General features: G+C 29.7%; 3 protein-coding genes across 5 annotated transcripts; 2 read left to right on the forward strand and 1 right to left on the reverse strand.

Moving 5' to 3' along the window:
• Window positions 1-2,375: 2,375 nt before the first annotated feature.
• Window positions 2,376-6,678, forward strand: LOC108569146 (heart- and neural crest derivatives-expressed protein 2-like). Its single transcript, XM_017930581.1, has 5 exons — window positions 2,376-2,559; window positions 3,199-3,363; window positions 3,422-3,585; window positions 5,678-5,857; window positions 6,211-6,678. The coding sequence occupies exons 1-5, from the start codon at window positions 2,466-2,468 to the stop codon at window positions 6,316-6,318; spliced, it is 711 nt and encodes a 236-aa protein (XP_017786070.1). The 5' UTR covers window positions 2,376-2,465; the 3' UTR covers window positions 6,319-6,678.
• Window positions 6,679-6,799: 121 nt separating this feature from the next.
• Window positions 6,800-10,482, reverse strand: LOC108569147 (proclotting enzyme-like). Its single transcript, XM_017930582.1, has 7 exons — window positions 10,328-10,482; window positions 9,780-10,042; window positions 9,191-9,729; window positions 9,000-9,135; window positions 8,531-8,669; window positions 8,321-8,466; window positions 6,800-7,180 (listed from the first exon to the last, which is right to left on the reverse strand). The coding sequence occupies exons 1-7, from the start codon at window positions 10,413-10,415 to the stop codon at window positions 7,028-7,030; spliced, it is 1,464 nt and encodes a 487-aa protein (XP_017786071.1). The 5' UTR covers window positions 10,416-10,482; the 3' UTR covers window positions 6,800-7,027.
• An 8,501-nt stretch (window positions 10,483-18,983) lies between these two features.
• LOC108569151 (polyadenylate-binding protein-interacting protein 2B) lies at window positions 18,984-24,241 on the forward strand. Of its 3 annotated transcripts, XM_017930593.1 has the most exons (5): window positions 18,984-19,204; window positions 19,285-19,491; window positions 19,572-19,669; window positions 20,636-20,703; window positions 22,697-24,241. In XM_017930593.1, exons 2-5 carry the CDS (start codon window positions 19,294-19,296, stop codon window positions 22,750-22,752), a joined length of 420 nt encoding a protein of 139 aa, XP_017786082.1. In that variant the 5' UTR covers window positions 18,984-19,204; window positions 19,285-19,293; the 3' UTR covers window positions 22,753-24,241. The 3 variants fall into 3 exon arrangements, with proteins under 3 accessions (XP_017786082.1, XP_017786081.1, XP_017786080.1); XM_017930592.1 differs by lacking the exon at window positions 20,636-20,703 and having other exon boundaries at window positions 18,987-19,204; window positions 19,290-19,491; XM_017930591.1 differs by lacking the exon at window positions 20,636-20,703 and having other exon boundaries at window positions 18,988-19,204.
• The last annotated feature ends 2,023 nt before the right edge of the window (window positions 24,242-26,264 follow it).

A 26,264-nucleotide genomic window follows, 5' to 3' on the forward strand; every position in this document is an offset into this window, starting at 1 on the left:
AGATGTATACAAAATTCTTCTAAACATTATTTTCTACTTGTTATCTTTTTTTTAACTGCGGTTCATGGGAATGCGGCTTTAATTCTTGTGATTACGAAATAAATCACGTCGGACTAGAAAATAAAATTAATGTAAATAAACGGTTTTCATTTTATAATTCTGTGCATTACTTTAAAGAATATTATTTTTCATATTTTAATGTTTTTTAATCGTAATGTAAATTTGTATTTTGATTCGTATTCGAATAATGAGTTTTATATTCTTAATTATATTTATCAATGTCATTTACTACAATTGCAGAATTCAAAAACTTTATTGAATATAAGAAAAAATACTAGAATATTTTGTTTCTTGATTAACTTTATTCATATTTATAATTTTTATAAATGTATTATTTCCTAATTAAATTGATCAATTATTTAAGAAATTACTTTAAAAACCGTCATTCACAAAATTGTGTCATTTTATTGAATAGTTAACGGATTTAGCAAGAAAATTCTATATTTAAAGAATTTATTAAAAATAATAAAAAGTACTGCAATTTGAGACAATATACAAATTTCAATTAGGAATATTTTAGAGAAAATTTTGAAACTTTAGTTAGGACAAAAAATAAAATTAATTTAATTATTTAAGTTTATTATGTAATCCTTATAAAGCTTAAGTAACAATAAACAACGTTTATAAAAAATATACATGACTTTTTTTGTGTTTTCCAAATATTTTACATTAAAATAAATAAATGTAAATTAAAAATATTTAAACAAAGTTTTTATAACAAATTTTACAATAGTCATAAAGTTACATAAAAATAAGTTATTTAATTAAATATATACTTGTTTTATAGAACTACATTTTTTTGTAGATTTTCTAGTATGTTTTTGACGGTTCGAGTTATGGCAATAAATAAATAAGAATAGAAAAACTATTGCACAGCATATGTGTCGAATAAAAATATTATCTTGTTTTGAATAGAAAATAAATATATGCTTTTATAGTACATGTAAGATGTTTATAGCAGATGTATTATTAAAATTAACATAAAATCATATATATTATTTTCATTTTATTGTATTTTTTAAGATAATTCAATTAATTAATTAATTAATTAATTAATTAATTTAAAAACAAAAATATTGATTAACTTAACGTGTGTGAAATATGTTTGTATAGTTTTTATTTAAGTGACAGAGACAACATGATATGTTTTGTATAGTTTTCATAAATCGAAACTAAAATTTCCTTAAACTTTATTGTTTTTGTTTTCTTTATAGAAATCCAATTAGTTACGATTTTCAAAATGTAATCAGTACGTTACAATCTTAAAGAATTACATAATATTCACTTTGACACCAGTTAAATTATTTCAGTTTTTATATTTATTTCATATTAAAAAAATGTAAAATTTTAGTACTTTTTTAAGTAATTTAATGTTTGTGTAATATGTTTGTATAGTTTTCATGTAAATGACACCTTTTTAAGTAATAGAGACAATGTGATATGTTTTGTATAGTTTTTATAAATCAAAACTGAATTTTTATAGAAAACAAATTACTCGAAATGTTACAATTTAAAATTAGTAAAATTATTTCAGTTTTTAATTTGAATTAATTATAAATTGAATAATTATTTTCGTAACTGAAATATTTTGTATAGTTTTTATGTAAGTGACACTTATTCATATAAATGAGACAACGTGATATGTTTTGTATAGTTTTCATAAATCAAACCTGAATTTTTTTCTTTATAGAAAACAAATTACTCGAAATTGTTACAATTTAAAATTAGTAAAATTATTTCAGTTTTTAATTTGAATTAATTATAAATTGAATAATTATTTTCGTAACTGAAATATTTTGTATAGTTTTTATGTAAGTGACACTTATTCATATAAATGAGACAACGTGATATGTTTTGTATAGTTTTCATGTAAGTGCTTGTATATCAGAACTGAAACATTACTGAATGTTGGAGTGGCTTTATTATATATTTTTTTCTGTACATGGTTGAAAACAAATTACTCACGATTAGAGAAATGTAATCGATCTGCTGAAATGTTTCAATTTGGTCGGCAGATATTAGTTGAGCTAATTGATATTGATACAGGATGGAGGCAACAACAACAAAAAAAAATATGTATGTATATATATGAGTATGTGTAGCGGTATTTTACGATTATGATGCCTGCGCCAGAGTAAAAATAAATAGAGTAATAATTCGATTACCCCGGTTAAATATAGATTTGTGGAAAGGAGTTAGGATTGGCTGGAGGACGGATAGCAGACGGGAAAAGGACCAATGCCGTTAGAGCGTGCGTGTCGTCTAAGCTCCGCCCAAATATATTCGGGATGAGGTTCCAGAATCCGGGACTCCTCTAGCTGACGAAAATTTTCAGTACACTCAGTCCACCCCGAGGCTAGTAATTGCTTCCGACCAGTGCCTGCGTAGTAAGGACCAAAAGGACGATGTCATACGGAAGCTCCCCGAACGACCCCCACGAGGTGTACCAGTATCCTTACATGACACCCCAGAACAATTACGCTCACTCCTACCTAACAGGTAAACTGGTAAACTTATATACTCGCTCGATATCGAGGACAAGGTTAATTTCGTTAACATTCAGTTGCGTGCATGAGGGTCTTGTATACAAACACGAAACATTTGTTAAACAAGTGTTAGGTTTGACAAAAATGCTTGGGATAATAAACAGCGAAGCTCATCTCGTAACGTAAATATCATCATCGTCGCCGACGGCGGCCCAACATCGGAATCCAAAAGATCACCATCATGAGAAGATGAAGTCGGTGCAGAAAATAAATAATTACAACAACAACAACAAAATTGAATCACTTTGTTCTTGCATAGCTTTAAGTGTTGGCATGATTTCAAAACGCAACTACTTAAGAAAATACATTTATTAATATCTAAACCACTTGAGGCTTTGAAGCGCTCGGGGATCATAAAGAAAGCGAAAAGATCAAGAGGCCTGGGAGGAAGATGAACGGAGGAAAAAAAATGAGAGAGAGAGAAGATGAGTGTATCGTAGAACAAATGGTGTAAAGTAACTGAATATGAAACGGTTTACATTATAAAGATGCACTGTTTATTTACTGTGTCAGCTTTTATATGGGAATTTGGAGTGTATTTAGGAAGTGAGTTTCTTCATAAAAAAATGTTTTGTTTTATTCGCTTCCTTAGACGGTGCGAGCGTTGCGCCCAACGAGGAATCCAACTTCTGGTCGAACAGCCCCAGGACGAATTCGCCGTCGCCAAATGCACAGAGTCCTATTGTAGGACCTTACCAGATCTATACTCCGATCAGCTATGCTCAGAACGATCACAGGACTACTCAATACACTACAGGTATGTTTCAATAGGAAGAAGTTATGATCTTGGACTAATGTATATCGTTTCGGTGCAGAGTATGATTTCAGCAGGGGTACTGTAGCTCCGTTCGTAAGGATCGTGAAAAGAAGGACGACGGCCAACAAGAAGGAGCGACGGCGGACGCAGTCCATCAACAATGCTTACGCTGATCTTCGGGATTGCATTCCAAACGTTCCCGCTGACACAAAGCTATCAAAGGTAGGAATTGATTATACTTAAGCCATACCTTTCTCAATTGCAAATATTCAACCAGTTATTATATAAATTGATGCAATAATAAAATATAACAAATTTCTGAAGAATAGTTTTTTAAAATTTATTAATATCTTTTTATTATCTATACAATTATAAATTAATTATTAATTTATTTAATTAACTTATAATTTTGATTTTGATATTTTGTTAATAACATTAAATAATGAATTTACACAGTAATATACAGCTTTGCCTCGCATAGTGCAGCTTCGTTTAGTCACGATTCACTATAATCCGATTTGAAAAATTCAAGACAAACTGAATTTGAATTGAGGAAAATAAAATTATGCCTTTACGGATTTATGTATTTAATTCCTAAGTTCTGTTTCAAACAGTCCGGGATATTGGTTTAACCGCACTATGCGCTCTTTTACTAACTATAATTGTAAATGTATTGCATATTTAAAAAGTTGTAAAAAGAATGAACTTATTATCTAAAATATTTCAGTATTTCCATAGTTTCAATCGAGTTACAAAAAAAATAGTACATTTATTGACCAGATTCAATTAACCTTAAATAATCTTATTACATTTGTGTTTGTTCTTGTTCTCAGAGCAAACAAAAAAAAACTTTGATTGCATTTAATTGCGCCGACGGATAATTTTAATTACATTGAAAACTGGTCGATCTGAAACTGAAATCGGGTCATAAATTAAAAATAGATCAATCAAGGTTGCTCACTAAATAAAGCAGGTTACAAAATTCTCTTCGGACATTTCAAAAAATCATAAAAAATTATATAACATTTAAAAAAAAGACAAAATTTTGATTGTTATAAAAACACAAAATCATTAATTTATATATAAATGATTATTTTTTTCTTCTCTTCAATAGATACAGTCGTTTCTATTCTTGATTTGCTGTTTATTATTTGTGCGCTTTTAAAGGCCTCGATTAGTACGGTGATTATCCGCACTGTGGGAATTATTTCATTATATAAACTTCTTCTTAGCATGATTTATATAATGTATATTTATTTAAATATAGAATTTTTATTATTATATTGAATTTGCAAGAAGAAATATCCTGAGGTCTTCTTGTCCCATTAATCAATTTAATCATAATATAGATATGTATTTTATTAATGACGGTATTTTAGCAAAATACAATAGTTTCAATAGAAAAATAAACGAGATTCATTGACATTTGACAGTTTACAATAGTTAAGCAATACTTGAAATAGTAAATATTGTTTTGACAAAAATTCATAAACGTTGATCAATCACGTTAATTTATTAATGATAAAGTAAGATTTTCTATTGAAGTAGATTTTGAAATGCTTGAGATTGAGGTTAAGAATTTAGATTATACCTAATAACGCATCGTTTAGTATTGCGATGAGAACATCGACTTTAACGTTCTTCGTGCAATGTAAATGCATATGTTATATAACCTTCTATTTTTGCAAATGACTAATATATTAATATCTATCTATTATTTCAACATAGTTGAAATAAATTACAGCAGTATCTCGCATAATGCGGCTTCGATCAGTCCGGATACAATTTGAACATTTTAAAACAAACTAAATTTTAATTAAACAAAACAAAAACAAACAAAATATTTTTGTATATTTTTTGATTAGTCCAGTTTTAAACAGTCAAAACATTGGCGGGATCGAATCGAAAATAAATAAATAATAATTAGAATTGTTCATTAAACATATTTCTCATTCGGCTTCGATCAGTCCGGATTCAATATAGTCCGCTTTGAACATTTCAAAACATACTAAATTTTATTTAAATATACTCATTGCTCACTTAACGTACGTTCGATGATACGTACGTGATTATTGAATTCTCTGTGACCGTACTAACGTATCAATCAAATCGTGCAAATTTTATTTTTAATTTTATATATTTTAGTACGATTCAAAATAATTAGTACTAAATATTCAATTTGTTTCTCATTTATTAATTCCAGTGTATTTTTATTTACAATGTTGTTTTTTTGTGCATACTCGTCATGCCAATATTATTAACACCATGATTTAATTGTTTACGTAATAGATTAAGGATAATTGTATTGTTACAGATAAAGACTTTGCGTTTAGCCACGCTATACATATCCTATTTGACTGGGGTGTTGGAGACCGATGATCCTGCCGGAGGATTCAAGGCCGAGCTGGGATCTCTGGGCCGAAAATCTGCGGGAAACCACATCCAAGTGAACGAGTGCACGACCGGCCAAATATCGCCGAAAAGTGACGTCTCGGTGAGTATTTATCTCCCCTTAATGATCTCTTAATGCAATTGGAACACGTGCCAACCACCCCCAAAGATAATTGTGCTTGACATCATAATGTACTCAGATAAATTGGGGTGTCCCGCTGACACCCCCAGAAAATGAAGCAGTTTTATAGCAGCCGCTTATTTATAGACCGCAACAGTATGCGTCTGCGAGAAGAAGAAAAAAAACAACTGGTTGATAATTTGATTGCGTTGTATAATCTAATTAGATGGATCTTGTCCAGATTTCCGTAATGAAATAGCTTCCGTTTTTGTGCGTTTTTTTATTGTTGTTGTTGAGGGTAGATTTTTCAGTGTTCCTCTTTTTTCTGTAAACAGGAAGAGTTAAACGGCAGCGGCGGAGGAATCGCGCGAAGGGCCAAAGGGCGCACGGGTTGGCCGCAGCACGTGTGGGCATTGGAACTGAAGCAGGAGCAGACTCTGTAAACCGGCACCCGGGGATGTATAAATATAATTTATTTGCCTGCCTCTGCACAAACAACACCGATGAACTCGGCTGTATATTTTATAACGTGGAAGTATATCTTAATTTCTAGATATTTCCTCAAAATGTATATAATATATCTATTTTAGTCGGCGCCAGATGGCCCTTCTTTGTATACAAGATACACCTACACCTATATATTTTATTCGTTACCAAAGTTATTTTTATATTTGTTCTCTTTGTACTGCATCTTTAATTGCAATACATGAAAACCGAACTAGCTGAGTCATGTATTTCAAAGCAAACGCCCAAAAGACGGGCAACCAAAGCCAAATATCGAAAGCATAAATAGAAATGAAATAAAACACGAAAATGTAATTAAATAATAATTATTATAATAATAATATATACCATAATATAATTGTATTTATTTTGTAAAATCTGCATGCGGAATATTTATTAATAATAATAAACTAGAGTCGATATGTTTTGTGTTCTGTGTACGCCCCTTTCTTTCTAAAATTACAGCAGCAATTAACACATTCTAAGGGGCAGACATCTACGGGGAAATAAATTCCGATAATTCATTTAACTGCTAAATAGCGCGGGAAAAAGGAAGAAGAGGTGCGAAGACAACATACGCACATACAAAAAAAAATAGAAAACATTAAAATAACCTAAAAGGGGCGACTTCTAATAAATAATGTCCGTTTATTTGAGGTTCTTGTTGATCCAAGGCAAGAATTTCTCCACCCTCGTATATACTCCAGGATATTGTCCTTTTCCGCAACCTATGCCCCAAGAAACGACGCCGACCTGCGTCCATTTTCCATCGTTGACCATCAATGGACCACCACTGTCACCCTACAAAAAAAAAACACATCCGTAAATTTAATAGTTCTTGGAAATTTCTTTCAATATGCTTGTAGTATTTTACAGGAAATATTATTTGAGAAGTCAACATCACAACACCAATCGTAGATGAATTTACAATTTACAAAAGAAAATTATGACCATTTCATAAAATTATATAATCTCTATAGGAGCAAGAAATTTTATCACCAAATTGATAGTTTTAAAAATTATAATTTTAAATTGATTATTAAATATAATTTTTTTTAAGCATAATTGACATAAATGTTCTAGTTTTTGCTAAGACTTTGATAATTAATAAATTATAATGAATTAATAAAATATTTGGAAATTATTTTTTTGTTAATATTATAATTTCACTTATTTCAGAATAATGAAAATAAATTTGAACTAAACTAAATTTCAAATGTAATTAGGTCAATGATATTGAGTTTCTTGTTTATATAGAAGATATGTATATGTGTTTATCATAAGTATACATGATCAAGTTTATGGTATATACGTTTAAATGCGTAATTTAATTACATTATTAAATGTATGTTATATATTTTACATAAACATATGCAAATGTCCAATTCATGTAATGTTTACTAGTAACTTGAATCCATTGACGTTTACTCGTGTATATAATGTTATATATCTATAAGATCTTTTTGGAGTAAAGAGCCAATTTTAAGATATAGCCACAAAAAGAGCCGTAGGTTGCCGACCCCTGATCTATAATATCTTAACAAAACGCCGTTGTAACTTGGGTATAATTATTACTGTTCTCTATAATTATTAATTTAATAACACTTATAATTATATTATATACGATAAAAAAATAACTAGCAAATGTATAATTAAATAATTTCTTAAATTGAGACACTTTTAATTATTATTCATGTGATTTTTTTTTTCATACTTTTTTGTTTGCAATTATGTTATTATTATTTGTGTTATGATTTTATGTAAATCTCTTATTTATTTCTCTGTTCTCTTCTTTCATTTTTTCAGTAGTTCGTTCACGAAAAGTATATTTTTCATATTTTGTATCGTTATTTTAATCTAGATTAACTATCTTTCTGAGTCTTTGTTGGTGGTCATACGTTGTTGCATAACAAATAGGTAACAAAAAAAAGTGAATCTTACACTGCAAGAATCTCTGCTAGCTTGTCCAGCGCAGATCATGTGATCAACGATGCCCCCAGGTGCGGCAGGTCCATATTTCTGACGGCACTCGGAGTTAGTCCAAATCGGAATGTTGACCTCCTGCAAGACAGCAGGCTGCGGCCCACCTTCGTACACAAAAGACAATGGTTAGAGGTGGGAATGCCCATAAAAAAAAAGAAGTATACTCACTCTCTCTAAGACTGCCCCATCCAATGACGGTAGCCGTCTGCCCTTCGTATTTGGACCCGTAGGTTGGCAGGCAAATTGGTCGAACCTGTTTCGAAAATTGCACCGGACTGTCCAACGTTAAAATCGCAATGTCGTTATACTGTAACAAAATAAAATCAAATCAAAATAGAAGAGCTCAAATCGGAGATGGTCGCTACAACCGGATAGCGAGAGGCCAGATGAAACCTTGATTCCTTTATGCTATGCAATTAACATAATGTATATGCTCTTGCTTCTTCTGCTCGCAGCTTTCGTTCTTTTCAGCAGCAAAACAAAATTTTATATTCAAAATAAGTACATTTTTCCCGTCGCAGACGTCTTCGTTTTTTTTTTTTTGTTCGTAACGGTTACGTGCTTTTTTTATTATGTCTTCGCGCGGTTCGTTGGCCTTCTATAAATTCATCGTGTATAAATTCCGAAATTGATTTACCAGTGTGCGAGGATCGAAGCCCCGATGCCGGACGACCCTTTTGACTTTCTTCTCGATATGTCTGACTTCGCTGTTAGTCTTGATGTTGTGGTCGCCTAATCTTACAGTCAATCTTGCCACATCCCAGGAACTCATGCTGTTAATTAAGAAAATTATTATCTTATTTTTTTTGTTTGTTTTTCTTTTCTTACTGGGCTACGCAATGAGCGGCGGATAAGATGTGGATGTCATCGATGAGGGAACCTCCGCAAAACTGCCTTCCTCCATTGAAGAGTGCTGCGATCCAAGGCCATTCCCCGATGTCGGCGTTATGTCCTCCGACGATCCTCTCTTGATCTTGGTAACCATTTTTAGTTCCGCACGAAGCGTCAAATGGCTGTGTTGTAGTTGGAGGTTTATAAGTTGGTTTAGAGGATGGTTTCATGGATGGTTTGGATGTAGGACGAGGAGGTTTGGGTTTGGCGGGCCAGGACTGCGAGAATCCGGATTCGGTGGTCGGGATAATACCTGGGAAACCTGGGGATGGAGGGTGCGTCGGTAATGGTGGAATAGTGTGATTTGGAGGATGCGTGGGAACCGGTGGAGGCCAATTGGATATTTCGTTGTAATTGGGCCTCTTTCCGCCTTCCGCATTTGGGTTGATCGAGTTCTCCTCTTCGGTAGTTTCTGGAGGTTCCGTCTCTTCTGCAGGTTTTGCTGTTTGAGGGTTCACGCAACATACTCCAAACATCTAGGGGTCATTTCAATGTGAAACCTTTTTAAACGCTTAATAATTATTACCTGTCGTCCCTGTTCCGTGTAGAAACTGCATGTGTCGTACATTCCCAAAATCCAAGCATCCCAATTACTCAGTTCCGGTAGCTTGAAATAAGGGTAACAATCTCTGAAAGACATGCATCTTCCTAAGACGGCTTTGCTGGTGAAACATGGTCCAGCCGTGACCTGCGCGGATACCGGGAATTGATTGAAGAGGAGAGGTTGGTATGCGGCTACCACCGGGGTCCTCACGAAGATTTGCTTAGGATTTCTGTTGGGCGTCGCAGCTGAAACAGCGAATGATCATCAAGGTTCGACAAGGTGAACGGTCTTTGCGTCCTTGGCAGTGACTGATACAGAGCGCTGAACCGTTAATCGTAAAATCCGATTCGTGTGATTAATAGCAGTACGGATTCGGTATGTGCGAGTTTATTGACTCATTAGCGATTTGCATATCCCAACCTCTCGGGTTGAAACAGTTAGAGTTTTGTTTTGGTTCGTTTCGCGGGAAATAATATGTAATGTAATGTAATGGAAAGAATCTGGGTAGTTTCTAGTTTTGTTTTATTTACCCTCGATGGTGATGGCATCGTCATGCCATATACACAAGACGCTGGCCACCAAGAGGCTGAAGATCAGAGAGCGTAAAAAGCCGTCCATTCTCAAGGGTGCTGAAACACATTTACACCACAACACTCTGCTCACGCAATGTCTAAATTCTATAAAGTTGCTCTTATAAAACACGTCCCGTGCATCTTCCCCCCCACCATTCCGCCATCCGATTTGCAAGAAGTTACCAAAGGATATTAAACTCCAAGGATTAAGCTGCCATGTCCAGCCCTCCCCACCTCAACCAAATCGCCGCTGCCCACGGAACGAAAACAATAAAACATAAATAAACGAAATGGAGAGCAGAGAAGGAGCAAAGAAGACCACCATTTTTTTTTCCGCGAATCGATTTTAAGAAGATACCGTCGTGCTCCTCTTCCTCCGTTTCTTCCTCTTCGTCTCTTTTCTTTACAACCACTCATGAGGCACGCCCATGCCCAAGACAAAACGCGTTTCTTATTACACATATCTTTTATTTACTCCAACACCAAAGAAATTAAATAATCCATTCGCCGAATTCTACATCTTTCCATCTATATAAACTGTATCTGTTTCATTATCATTATTATTATTTTCGCATACTTTTAACGTTCGCGAAATTGTAAATAAGTCGTGGAACTTTAACATTCGGAAAGGTCAGTCCGCGTTGGTGTTTTTGTTTTCGTTGGAATTCCTGGCAGCAGTCGCATTTAATTGTGTTTTTTTTTTGTTGAAAACTACTTTATTCAAATTTTTCTTCGTGCGTGGGTGTCGCCGAATTCCATCTATTTGCATCCACGCCGAATTCCCGTTTCGAGCGCGAAGTCAAAATCAAAATCTATCTCTTTCTATACAAAAATTTGCATACAGCTCATTTACATCTTATCTCCTCCAGTATGCCCATATAAATCAAAAGCTTATGAATTTCTAAGTACTCCCGTTTGTCGTTTGACCGATACGTTTAATTGGTTCGAGATTGGCATAAGGTGATAGAACAACATAAGCACTCATAACGAAAAAAATAATAATAACTGGAGTGCCGTGAATTAAAAGGTCGATCCTAGAATTCCCAAATCACGAACGCTGTTCTTAGAATGTAAATTAAAATCCGGACGAAGCCAACACAAAAAAAAATAAAATGTAAGAAGCAGACAACAGAAAACGAAACGTCCGCAGACCAAAGACCCAATAAATTATTCGGATAATAATAAAGATAAATTTACACATTTTATTTATGTATTAAACATGAACCATTAAGTGATTCGATTTGTTACTTACGCCATTAAAAAAAGGAGATTTTATCGCAACTTATTATATAATGGAATATTTGCTAATTTAATACGAATAAGATTTATAATTTTACAAATGTAAAATGCGTAATTATTTGTAGATATTTTATTTTAAATTTTTCTTTTTGTATTTAATTATAATTAAATAATTGTCTCAATAAAAATTTCTTTTATTATTAGACGCACTTTTATTTTCATATATAAAAATTGTCCCAAAAATTTGGGGTGCGTCTTATGGTCCATAATACTGCATAAAATTCTATAACTATCAATATTATTTTTAATTAAAATTGAATTTATAACAATTTCTTTGTCAGATTTAAATCATATTGAAAATATATATTTTTAAGTTAATTTTAAATTTGACTAATTTTTTGTTATTATTTTGTTAACTTTCTTTAATACAAGATTTTATGTAAATAAACGTAAATTAATTAAATTACTATAAAGTAATTAAAAAAAAATATTTACATAACAATTTGTAACAGAAATAATTAATTTATTTTTTTTATGTAAAGTTATATAATATTCAATCTGTTCAATTATAATATTGTTATTTTAATACAAAAACCTAAAATTATTAATATAATAATTATCATTATAAATTTATATAAACAGCAATACCTCGCACAGTCCGTCTTCGATCAATCCGGATTCTGGTTTGAACTAATTATTCATAAAATAAAAAAAAATTAGTACACAATTTTTGTACATAAATAATCGTTTGTTCTTTCTTTGCACAGTCAAATTCTTTTTGTAAAATTTATTATTTTTGCTATGCATATGGTTCCTTGTATAATGCGGTTTCAAACAGTCCGATTACCCGCACTATGCGAGGTATTGATGAATTTATTGATGTATATTGTATAGAATATTGAATAACTGCAATTATTTGTGTTTGAATTTATGTATTACTACAATAGAAACGTTTTTTTTTGATGTTGTTATTATTCAATAATCCAACGTTTGTTGATGAAAATAGGCTTAGAATTCCAAGAGCTTTATATTGCATGATTACAGGAAGTCAGTCGCAGAAAAACACGGATTATGCAATCAATGTTGCATTGCACATCTCAGTGGGGATAGTCTCAGTCTCGCAATTTTGATTTATATTAATCTATTGAGAGTGCATGCATTATATATTTTAAGTCGCAGCAATCAAATGTTATATACCCTTGTTGAGGATGCAATTGGAACGACGCAATACGTATCCTTTTGTTGCTCCAATATATTACCATGATTGTTGCTAAAGGAGGATGCTGCTTGTTACGTATTCATGAAGCCACTCATGCAATTGAAGCCCCTATTTGTGTCCCCAATGGTAGGATTCCACTGAAGAACTAACTGCATCTTTCCATTTGTTGTTTAACTTCCAATAATCTAGACTTAATGCTTAAACATTCATTAAAGTCATTAATTTGATAGCACTTGTTGTTGTGTCGACCGAAGGTGAACCAATTAATTAATTACCTTCTTTCAAGATGGATCATTAAATGTAATTATCAGAGAAATGTCATTAGCATGTGATGACATTTCATCCAGAAAGTTGTCTCCTTTATTTATTTATTTATTTATTTTTTGTTGTTCAGAAACGATTAATTTTGATCTTTATTTTTTTTGTCCACGTCTGATTTATTCGTTTATGCGATGTCTGATTTGTATCTCTACAAGGTGATCAATGATAAATTATGTGATTCCATGCATGTTAATTAACTATTATACAAATTAGGATTCTGTATATGGACCAAACAATAATTTCTGATATTAATCAAATTATTTATTAGTCTATTGATATTTCACATTAGTTCATTGATATTTCATAAAAAAAATTAAATAAAAAAAAATAATAACATTTTTTTTTACTATAATACAATTATATAAAAAAAATACAAATTAATAAATACATGCAATGGATTAAAAATAATAATATGTTGTTAAAAAGTTTTGCTTTCTGTATATCTATTAAAATTTTTGCCTGAGCAAAATTCAAATAAATTCTAAAAACAATAGTACACAAAATTATTGATCTTTTTTGAGCAGCTTAAATATTATGCTAAAACCGCAAGTCCTCGATTAGTCCAGTTTCAAACAGTCCGGAATATTAGTGATTACCATGACATTTGCCGAACAGTTTTCAAATTATTAAAGTACAAATATATTTTTCTAGTTAAATATCACCAATTCATTGCTTAATTTCCATTTTGTTTACTATTATACAATTATATAAAAATATACAAATTCAAAAATACATGACAATAGGCTATAAAAAAAATCATACTTTGTTAAGGAGTTTTACTTTTAATTGTCCATTCATCAATTCATTGCTTAACTTTCATTTTTTAAATATTTTTCAAAAAGAATACATTAATAAAAATTCAATTATAATGATTAATTTATGAAATTTAAAATATTTGTCGACACTTAACAAAAAATAATTTTATTGAACACACCAATATCAACAAAGTAATAGCCTCAAGCAGTATTTTTAGAGGTTTATACAATTATATAAAAATATACAAATTCAAAAATACATGGACAATAAGCTATAAAAAAAATCATACTTTGTTAAAAAGTGTTACTTCTAATTGTCTATCCATCAATTCATTGCTTAACTTTCATTTTTTATATATTTTTCAAAAAAAATACATTAATAAAAATTCAATTAAAATGATTAATTTATGAAATTTAAAATATTTGTCGACACTTAACAAAAAATAATTTTATTGAACACACCAATATCAACACAGTAATAGCCTCAAACAGTATTTTTAGAGGTTTATACAATTATATAAAAATATACAAATTCAAAAATACATGGACAATAAGCTATAAAAAAATCATACTTTGTTAAAAAGTGTTACTTCTAATTGTTTATCCATCAATTCATTACTTAACTTTCATTTTTTATATATTTTTCAAAAAGAATACATTAATAAAAATTCAATTATGATGATTAATGTATGAAATTTAAAATATTTGTCGACACTTAACAAAATATAATTTTATTGAACACACCAATATCAACAAAGTAATAGCCTCAAGCAGTATTTTTAGAGGAAATTCAAATAAATTCTAAAAACAATAGTACACAAAATTATTGATCTTCTTTGAGCAGCTTAAATATTATGCGGTTTTAAAGTCCTCGATTTGTCCGGTTTCAAACAGTCCGGAATATTAGTGATTATCCTGACTGCAAGATATTGCCAAACAGTATTCAAATTATTAAAGTACAAATATATTTTTCTAGTTAAATATCACCAATTCATTGATTAACTTTCATTTTGTTTACTATTATACAATTATATAAAAATATACAAATTCAAAAATAAATGGACAATAGACTATAAAAAATCATACTTTGTTAAGAATTTTTACTTCTAATTGTCCATCCATCAATTCATTGCTTAACTTTCATTTTTTATATATTTTTCATTTAATATAAAATATTTGTCTACACTTAACGAAAAACAATTTTACTGAACACACCAATATCAACAAAGTAATAGCCTCAAGCAGTATTTTTAGAGGCTTGACGTTAGGAAATCAAGTTATTCTTGCTAAAAGAGTATACGGGATTTATAAGTCTATTTGCAAACCATTAACTGTCTGTGGTTAAACTCTTCTGTATAATTGTTCTCCCAGAACAAGTAAAACGCTAGAGAGCACTGAACTGATACAATACTTCCAATCAGCTTATCTTCATAAAAAAAAATGTATATATTCAAAGAATTGTTCGGACAATCGAAAAGCTGTACTCAACATTCAAGGATAACAACACAAACTGGAGAAGAAACATCGATGATTCTGTATGTAAAAAGGACGAACAATATGGCAACAATAAAAATCTTCAATATACCAAAAATTAGTTTCTCATTTTGCAGTTAGAATCATCAATAGTTCAACAGTTATGTACAATAAAACCACCGTTTTATACAATAATTTATGTGACCCACAACATTGACAAACAAAACATTATCATTGTTGATGATTTATTGAACCGTTCTGACTTTTAATTTCACTGTCATCTTTTAACATTAAAATTTGAACATAAATTCAATATTTGTTAATATTTATAAAAAATACCTCAAATAGTGCGGATAAGCTGTTTAATCAATATTCTGGATATTTTTGGAACCGGACTAATCGATGATTTGAATACTGTATAAAAAATAATTTTGTGTACAAATAATTAAAATTTAATTTTTCAAACCGGACTGTAGAAAATCCGGACTGATCAAAGCCGCACTATTGTTGTATTGCATTAACTTTTTTAATGCAATACTTTAATGCAATACAATATATGCAATACAAATAATTTTGTGTACAAATAATTAAAATTTAATTTTTCAAACCGGACTGTAGAGAATCCGGACTGATCAAAGCCGCACTATTGTTGTATTGCATTAAAATATTAGCTTCAATTAATTCCTGTAATAATTAAAAATGGGACACAAATTAACATTAAACGTAGTAAATTTTTATTAGTTTTGTTATAATTATATTATAGTTATTGTTTTTATGTAACAATTGTATGGTTTTCGATTTACAATCACTGTTTTTTATTGAAAATCATCATTGATTAAGTAGTTCCATATACCCTAATGCTTTCTACGTTGATTTTGGTATTTATAATTTCTTAATAACCGAAGGTTATCTTAATTAATAATTCAATGTACGCTTATAAAAGTATTATATACTTTTGTGTATAAAATAAAAATCTTTATTGTCATAAGACAAAGGGTAAATACACACAGACACATACAAACTATGTATGTATATAAATCTGCATTCACATGGCGACACTTTGCATTTGTCAATATTCAGGCCAAGTTTGTTGTTTATACAACACGTCTGCAAAATATCTAATTGAGTCTGTAACACACGGCGGTAAGTACTAACACAAAAGTAGCAACAAAAAAAAACGGAACATCCGTGAAAAGTAACTGTTTTAGACCGTAAAAGACGTTAAGAAATTAAGATTATTCTGTATAATTGTAGATTTTTGTTTCATTTTTTTTTTCCAAATTCGCTGACAACGTACACTTTGCAATTTTAACAATATGTACGTTCATGAAAACGTGTTTCAAAATACTATATATTTATCAAAATACACACAAAATATTTGACGTTCACACGAACGTACAATGATGTTACAGATTGACTGCTGTTCAGAAACCATTCGTATTATGTATTTGATACTTTATCTCCTATTCTTTTCTAAATCTCAGAATTCATGCGAACGTTTATGAATATACAAATATGTGAACATTTTTTATATAAACATTCACACAAACGTACAATGATGTAACAAATTAGGCGGAAAATTGTACGCTCGTATAAACAACCAGTACGTTAATGTGAACGAATAAATGTTTTGAAGGTTTCAATTAACGTTTTCATTCAATTAGATTATTCAACAGATTAATTGTATAATAAATTGTTCGTATAATTGGAGGGCAATACGATTATATTGGTTTGTCTTATAAATATTTAATAAGTTGTCTGTAAATTGTACAGCGATTATTATCGATCAAATAAAAGATTTAGGTTCCATTGATTACCACTTATTTAGTCGTATAAAATACAGTTATAAGATTCATCAAACCACACCAACATTGAAATACTAATACAAATTCAATTAAAAATGCTTGTAATAATCACTGTGTTAAGAGTTTTTTTAAAACTTGATATAAATGTAATACAATGGAACCTCGCTTAATTTCCGGATTTTTACTCGTACAGTGAAATACTCGTATAGTGAAACATATTCAAAATTACACATAATATGTATATACAAGTTTTAAAAATGATGTAGCAGGCGCACAATCTAGGACTTGTCTTCTCCTCGTCACTCGTTATGCGAAACATCGCTCGTTAAGCGAGTCATTTTTCTTACAATTCATTTTGCTCGTTAAGCCAAATGCTTGTTATGCGAGGTTCTCGTTAAGTGAGGTTCCACTGTAGTTTATTTAATACTTGGAATTTAAATCAAAATTGCTATATTTATGTAATATAATGTTTGTCACATAATATGTGAATAAAAATACAGTAAGTATATACAGTTGAAAATTACATAACTAAAATGTTGTTAATTGATTACGTGCTTTAATATGTACATGTTTATTTGTTGCCCTTTGACCCAACTATTATTACAATCACATTGTGTATTTGACTTCTATTTATATCAAATTTAGACGTTAGTTTCTCGTTTACACATTATGTACGCTAACTGTATTTGTTAAGTATGTTTATAAGCTATATATGTAAATTAAAGCAATTGCATTTTGAAATTAACGTACTTTTGTACGTATGTTTGAACATTTTAACATCTGGTGTAATTGAATATTTGAAGATTATTAATGATCACTTAATATTTTAACATTGGTTGAGACAAGTAATTTTTAATTAGAAATAGAATGAAATTAATAAATACTAAAGTAATAACAAGCTATAAATGTTAATTAATGAAATTGTATATTTAAATGATCTTGTACGTATGTTTGAACATTTTAACTTCTGGATAACGTCAATTAAATATTAATTACCACGTGATATTTTGACATTTGTAAAAGATAACCAAGACTTTACTTCAGAATTTTAGTTCGTAAACATGACGTTATATAATTGGTAATTATCTGAATAGAAAGAGAAAAATATAAAAAAAACATAAGTATCATCATTAAAGTGATAATAAGCTATAAATTATAGAAATTTCATATTTAAATTAATGCATATTTGTTTATGCGTTTAAATATTGTAATATTTTGTATAAATGGACAGCGGTCAATTGAATATTTGGATGTCACGTGATATTTTGACATTGGTGGGAGATAACCAAGATTTTACTTATACATCTTAGTTCGTAGACTTGACGTAATTATTATATAAAAAGAGAATGTAAATTATTCTTAATAAAATTTTCAAAATAAGTAATTTATAATACAATTATTTTAATAATTTTAGTTGTTTTTTAATTCATTTAATTTTGGGTAATTGTAATAACTATTATTATTGTAAATATAATGTACATTTGTATGAATTGTCTTTTGTAGGCTTGTATTGATCGATGATGTAAATATGTTATAAGTTGATTCGGATCCGATAGTTCCCGATCAAATTCAAAAAATAAACATCATCGATTTCCACGTAGCATTAGAACTTAAAGAAGTTAAATTTAAACTGTAATTGTAAGTTAATTAAAGTCTCTGTTAATGAATTTATTGTATAGAAAAGTATTTGTTTTTGCAAAAATTGTTATAGTTTCGGTTGCAGTGGTTGCATTTTTGTAAGGCGGAAACGGAAACGCCGACTTGTGGCACCTCTGGCCATCTACCATCAATCGAATCAACCAACTTCTGTTTTGGTACGGTGTCGGTGCTGTTCGGTGCTGAATTTTCGTGGTGATTTCGCAGAAAGTTTTTTTCTCGTGTACTGCTATTATTATCGTACGTCGCAGTGGACATATTTGCTGCAGCCGTTGAGAGCATCGTTTTACCAGAAACTACCATCGCCATAACGTTTTTCGATTATTCCAAAGCGTTTGGAAGCCCAGATCGAACGACAAACTCGAAGGTAAGCCTAAATCCCCCTTTTGCCCACTTCTTAAAATGGTGGTTGGATTGATGGCCAGGGCCTAACATATTTTCCTCTAGTTTAGTACCATGAAAGTACCATCCAACAACATGAATGGATATAGCACATATGAGGAAGAGCATTATTTCAATGAAGCTGGACCTCCACACAATGGTACCACCAATGGAACCACAAATGGGAATGGTACCACATCGGCACCTCCTGCTGAGGAGACTGATTTCTCAGAATATATGTGGATGGAGAATGAGGAAGAGTTCGACAAAGAGGCAAGTTTAATATATCATTCAATAATCCATCGTTACCCTACAATATGTTATATATAATTCATTTAATTTTTCAACACCAGGTGCTGCAAAGGTTAGAAGAAGAGGAGCTTATGGAACAGTGTATGCTCCAGCACATGCTAGACAACGAGAACCAGACCCCCGCTGCCAATACAAATAAGTAAGAACAATTCCATATGTACATACATGGCAAAATGCATTTTTAGAAAGTTTCTACAATTTCATGTGCCTGAACCCATAATAATTGCTGACACCTTGTTCATAGCCAGCATATGCATGCATATATACAATGTTATGAATTATTTGTAATTCCATTGAAACTTGCATTTTGCATGCATAATGCTTAACCTCAAGGCTACTTGAAGTGAAATTTTTGTGTATTTTGAAACTTCTTATTAAGGGCAAATGATGCAACACTATTGCCACTGCATATAAATCAAAAGAAATTTACCATCAATTGCTTCATAAATCAATGATTATTATACCTTTACTATTGCCATGATTACTAATTTTATGGTGTTAAGTGAAATATTTTCCGAGAACTTACCACTTATGCTATTTTATATATTGTGTCCTCTGATATAGTAAACTCCATACAATTTCCTACAAAATTTATAATTTAAATATTAATTCATCGTTATACAGTCATTTATTTATTTTGGGCTTCTTTGAATATTATATAATCAAATTTCTTACATACAATTAAGTTCCTCATATTTTTTTTATCATCACTATTTGCAATCGAGTATATAATGTTGTATACATATTAGACACCAACCATTAATTAAATTATAGTTGTTAATTACATTTACATAACAATAATTGATTTACACACTCAAGTCTATTAAACGACAATATTATTTGTTATTTTAAATATGTGTAATTTAATTGTTATGTTTTAATAGATTAACCTTATCACAAAGTTAATTACGTTTTTAACCATATTTAACTTTTGTGTTATCAATTACAATAAACTAATAAAATCATTGCATCAATGTACCTAATAATTAATCATATTTTAAATAATATTAGGATATTTCTAATGCACGTTATATTTATAATCAATCAATTCTATTAATAAAATGAAAAACGTTGCTTGTTTCATAAACAACTTAAAAATTATAAGCTGGACTCGACTCTGTTGGACAAAGCTAAGTCAGCAATACATCAACAATATTCACCATCTACAACATGGTAACTTGTTTATATTAAATATATATTATAATAGTCGTTATTTGCGTGTAATTTTATTGTTATGCAAGTTTTAAACGTGTAAATATTTGCTAATAACAATATTTTTTTTGTTCGTATCGTATCACAACGACGATTAAACCAGTGTTTCTGGGTCGCGACCTAAATTGAGGTCATCAATCTATTTCGAGTGCGTCGTACAATTTCATGATCTTTCTTCTTACAAAAATAGTATTTCTTTTAAATATCAAATATCTAAATAGTTACACAGTCAAAATTAGATTATATAATAATTAAATATAACGTTATTATTATAGCATTCTCATTTTTATTTGTAGTTTTACATAACCAATATTTAAATTTGCACGAAAACGATAAATGTTACGCAATTATTAAACATCGATTGATTAGCAGTTGTTGACTTATTTATTGCTCAAATTTGTTAACTGCGTAATAATTTAACTATAATTATCAAACTTTTCTAATTATATTTTCAATGATTTTAATTAATTTATTTATATAAATTTAACAGAACAAAAACTTTATATAACTGTAAAACAAAGTAATGGATGACATTTATTATCGACTACACTTAACAAATACGTATGTTTTCTTTTTATATATATTTGTTTGATGAAAAAAATAAATGTTATTTAAAGTTTTGAAAAGTTGCCAAGCGCACTGTTTGGGTACGTTCTTGCAACGCAAGTTGAACTTGGTCAATGATAAAGCATGAATCATTCAGTTTCAACCTGTACATAAAGATATTTTTACAACTTCAGTTGAAATGTTTATTTTCCTATGAAAATAAATATATCTATTTCGAATGATTACAATTCTTCAACAATTATTAATACAGTTGTTGACAATTTTCAGTTTCAACTTCTACATAAAGATATTTTTATAACTTCTGTTGAAATGTTTATTTTTCTTTGAAAATATTTCGAATGATGATTACAATTATTAATAGGTGTTGACAATTTTCATACAAAATATTTCAAGATTAGTTGGGACAATTTTTTTTTTATAAATTTTTAATAGTTATAATTAGAATAATTTACCAAAAAGATTTGTTCAAACTATTTTGAAAGTGACAAATTTACCATTGTTCTAATCAAATCCTGATGTCTTAAGTATATGAAATTATATCTTTATTTTCAAATCTAAAAAGAAATTGGAAACTAAAGTAATTTAATGAAGCAAACGTAATGTTAGGATTGACAAATTTCTTAGTTGTCAAACTGGGACAATGAAATGGACAAAAAGTAAATAAAAATTATGTCTTGACAATACTGATTATATATTTGTATTTTGGGAATGAAGCTCCAAATTATTCACGAACGTATATAGCTGGAACAGTGAGACAAGATCGGACACATTCACTATTTTGAAAGTGACAAATTTACCATTATTCTAATCAAATCCTGATGTCTTAACTATATGAAATTATATCTATTTTTTTCAAAATCTAAAAAGAAATTGGAAACTAAAGTAATTTAATGAAGCAAACATAATGTTAGGATTGCCAAATTTCTGGGTTGTCAAACTGGGACAATGAAATGGACAAAAAGTAAATAAAAATTATGTATTGACAATACTGATTATATATTGTATTTTGGGAACAAAGCTCCAAATTATTCACTAACGTATATAGCTGGAACACTGGGACAAGATCGGGACACCTGACAAAGTTAAATAAAGTGCATCTAATTGGTTTACATTATTAATAGAAGCAATGCCAGTAATATCAGATTGTTCTAATATGTATATATTTAAGATGTTAATTAGATTTTTCTAGGATTTGTCCCTATTTAAGTTAGATGTCACGAAATGTATTTTCTGGATCGTTGTATTTAAAATAATGAGAAAGAAACAATATTTAGTGAATAATCCTAGTAATGTCCTAATTTCTGTTAAACTAAATTGTAGTATAATTTTAAGACTTGACTTAAATGATTATTGTATAACAACTAATTATGTTTTATTCTTTTTTCAGTCAAAACAACGCTAATAGTAAGTCAGATGAGGAGATGGCGAAGAGCAGCACTTTGAATCCTCATGCAGCGGAATTCGTCCCAAGTTGGAGCCGCAGCAACCCGAAACAACCCACCGAGCAGAAATCGTCTTAAATTCTGTAAACAATATATTGATGTTGAACACTGCACACCTATAATCCAGATTTACAAAACAACTTGAAAAAAAAAAACAAGCATCATCTATAAGCAAACAAGAAAAAATGAAAAAAGAAAACGGCGTTGCAATACTGCGGGAGTATATTTTTTGATGTTCTCTATTTGTACATATAATATGGCAAATATTTCACCTTCGAAATGCCCCCAGTCCTGCAATGAACCTACAAAAAAAAATAAGATCTCAGTATAAAGTACCATCACAAATACTCATTTTCATTTTTTTTTTATCAATTAGTAATGTTTTTAATCACATTACTTTCATATTTTTTACGTAAAAGACATATATATATATAGATTAATTATTTTTTCAACGGGGCAGCTCTAACTACATGTATTCATATTAATATGTATGATCATTATTTTGATTTACACTGCACATCCTATCAATTTAGCTGATCGGCTGTGATGCAGAAAGGTGGCTGTGTGAATGAGAGAAGATTATTGTACAAAACCTCATTTTCTTTTATGGTTAGTATTACTTTTTATTTGTCTTTACTTTCATATCTGTATGAATTGATGCAGTATTTTTTTTTCTTCGTTACGCGCCAATGCAGGAAAACTTAAAAAAAAAGATACGAGGGGGCTTTATGGTTCGTTTATAGTTTTTTTTTTCTTTGTTTAAACATATTTTTGTGTGTTTTGTATTTAAAACAATTATTTTTTTTCTTCATAATTTGCCTGATTTTAATTGCTTCAACCGGAATCTTTGTTTTTAACGAAGACGTTGATTGTTTTATACATCTTATTCTAAAAGCTGATATCAACACATTTTCGAATACTTTATTATTATCTATTTCCTTGCTTTTTACTCGAAAAGGAATGTCTCTGCGGCTAAACGAATATTTAATGATTGGTATGTGGAAGTAAGCAGATATTATGTAAATATTTCAAGCTTTGGTTTATACATATATTATTTTTTTCACATGAATAAAATCCAAAAGGCAATACCTTGTCTGGCAATTTTAAGTAATAATCATTAGGTAAACTTTACTTCTTCACTTTAGCATGTATACTAATATCGAGCATTTATAAAAAAAAAAACAATTGTGTAACACTTAAGAAACTTTCTTTTCATATAATACTTTATATCATAATAATACACTAATATATCGTAAGTGTAGTCACGTAAATGTAAATTCAGTTTAAATTTACACCTTGAGTGTTAAATTAGGGATTGATTTGATATAAAAAAAACGCATAATCTGGTATGTAATTTTATACTTTCAGTAAACTAAGTCTATATATCATAAATGTAATATCGATGTGTGCTTTGTTACTAACATTACTCTGCATTTATCCAACTCCTTTAATAGTTCATTTTTTCCCACCAAAATAAACACTTTTTCCAATCAACGTTGCTTTACTCTGGCATGCTATTTTTACTTGATAACAAACGAAATTAATTTTTACCTAAACTGTATCAAATCTACATCTGATAGGTTTTTACATGTAATCATTAGTATCAGACCATTTACTTTTTGAGCTCTGATAACAATATTTGAGGGCCCTTGATTAACATTGGGGCCCTCAACTAACACTGCTTGGAGTTATGCTGCAGCCCATATAAACCATGTTACAATCCACCCCTGATTAGTTTTGACCAAAAGTACAACTAAGACGGTAATCATGAGCTTAATATACTGTTTAAAATTAAGCATGAGGTTTCTCTTCACATTGATTTCAGTTAAGTATTATTATTAGTTATACTAATTTATTGTTCATGGGCGTAAATGCGAATCAAATTTGAGAGATTTGCATAAAACAATTATATAAAATATTTAATTGTTACAATTTACTTTGAACTTTTCTATTGATCACTATAAAACAAATACACTAGTTTGATAATATATATACTGTAATTTTTATACAAACATTTTTAAAAATTCCTAAAATTAACAATTGAGGCTGTCTAGAGACACAGGACAAATGTATTCTGAAAAGAAGTATGCAAATAATAAGATAATCTTTATTTCGTCCTGGTGGCTACCATCTCCTGTAATAGACTTAGTCTGAGACAATTTTCTCAGATTTTGAATGGTGTTCTTTGCTTTGTAGAATGTGTTGGCTTTATAAAGCTTGCAGCCTTGAGTAAAGAACATCTGCTTAACGACTTTTGGAGCCAAACACACGTGGTGTCATGTTGAAAAATATCGCTAGGTGGTAGCATTCAGTAGCATTGGACAATTAACAAGAAGTGCGAAAGAAATTTTGAATGAAAGATATTGACAAAATATGGAGTAAACATTCTTATTAAAATGGACAAAAACATGTCTATAGGTAAATTGTAGAATATTTATCTTATATATTTGTATAAAATTTAGTAAAGAATCAAAAAATATGTTTATAACATAAAAATATAAATATTTTAATCATGTTTTTACTTTACGTTGTGTACTTCTTGATAATTTTGTTCATGTGTGATGTTGCTTGCATAACCATGCAAGTAAAATGCAACGTTTTCATTTGACTATATGTAAAATAATAAATTAATTATTGATCTGACCTATTTAATTTGCTACCAGTTTAACTATATGTTTTTAAGATTTATGTAATACTTAATAAAAATTGTTACAATCAAGTAGTCATTTTACCTGTTACTTCTTATGGAAATAATATTTTCAAAAAGTAACATTATGACTGGATTTCACCAGTTGGGATTATAACCATTAAACATAATATTTAACTTGTTTTCAATTTGTCATCAGAAATTTTGATAATTGAAACAAAACTTTATTAAGGTTGAAACATTTATTTGCTTAAAACTTTCAAATAAAAATTTACAGATATTAACTTATAAAAACAAATTTGTTAATACAATAAACATATACATCTACAATCCAACAATAACAAGAAATACAATCTATAAATTAATGTCACAGTAACATATATAGACACAAACATTTATTTATGATGATTATTTAATAATCATTGATTTATATCTTTGGGATAGATTATCTTAGAAGTGGTAAGAGCATAATTAGATTAATTAAAATAACCAGCAGCATAAAAAGTACCATTAGAAGCATCACCAAGAGTAGAATGGCCAAGGTATGCATAGCTGTATGTTCCACAAGGAACTGCAGCTGGTTGAGTTATAGTTGTTGCTGAAGTAGCAGAATTGGAGGGATGCTCAAAACGGATGTACCACTACGAACAAAGGTTTATGGAAAATGCTGGATTTAGCTGTACGTAGAGTAAATAAGTGAAGAAAAGCTATGCAACGCGCATATGCAAGCGAAGGTCCAGCGGCGGTCCTACAAGTATTTCAGCAAAATATTTTAAAAACATAGTTAACATTTCTTTGACTTTGTTTATATTCGTATTTAATTATTAAACAAACATAATGATTTAAATTATTTAAAAATATTAGGG

Source organism: Nicrophorus vespilloides, unplaced genomic scaffold, assembly GCF_001412225.1.
Source record: "Nicrophorus vespilloides isolate i.1.1-1 unplaced genomic scaffold, Nicve_v1.0, whole genome shotgun sequence".
Taxonomy (NCBI): Eukaryota; Metazoa; Arthropoda; class Insecta; order Coleoptera; family Silphidae; genus Nicrophorus; species Nicrophorus vespilloides.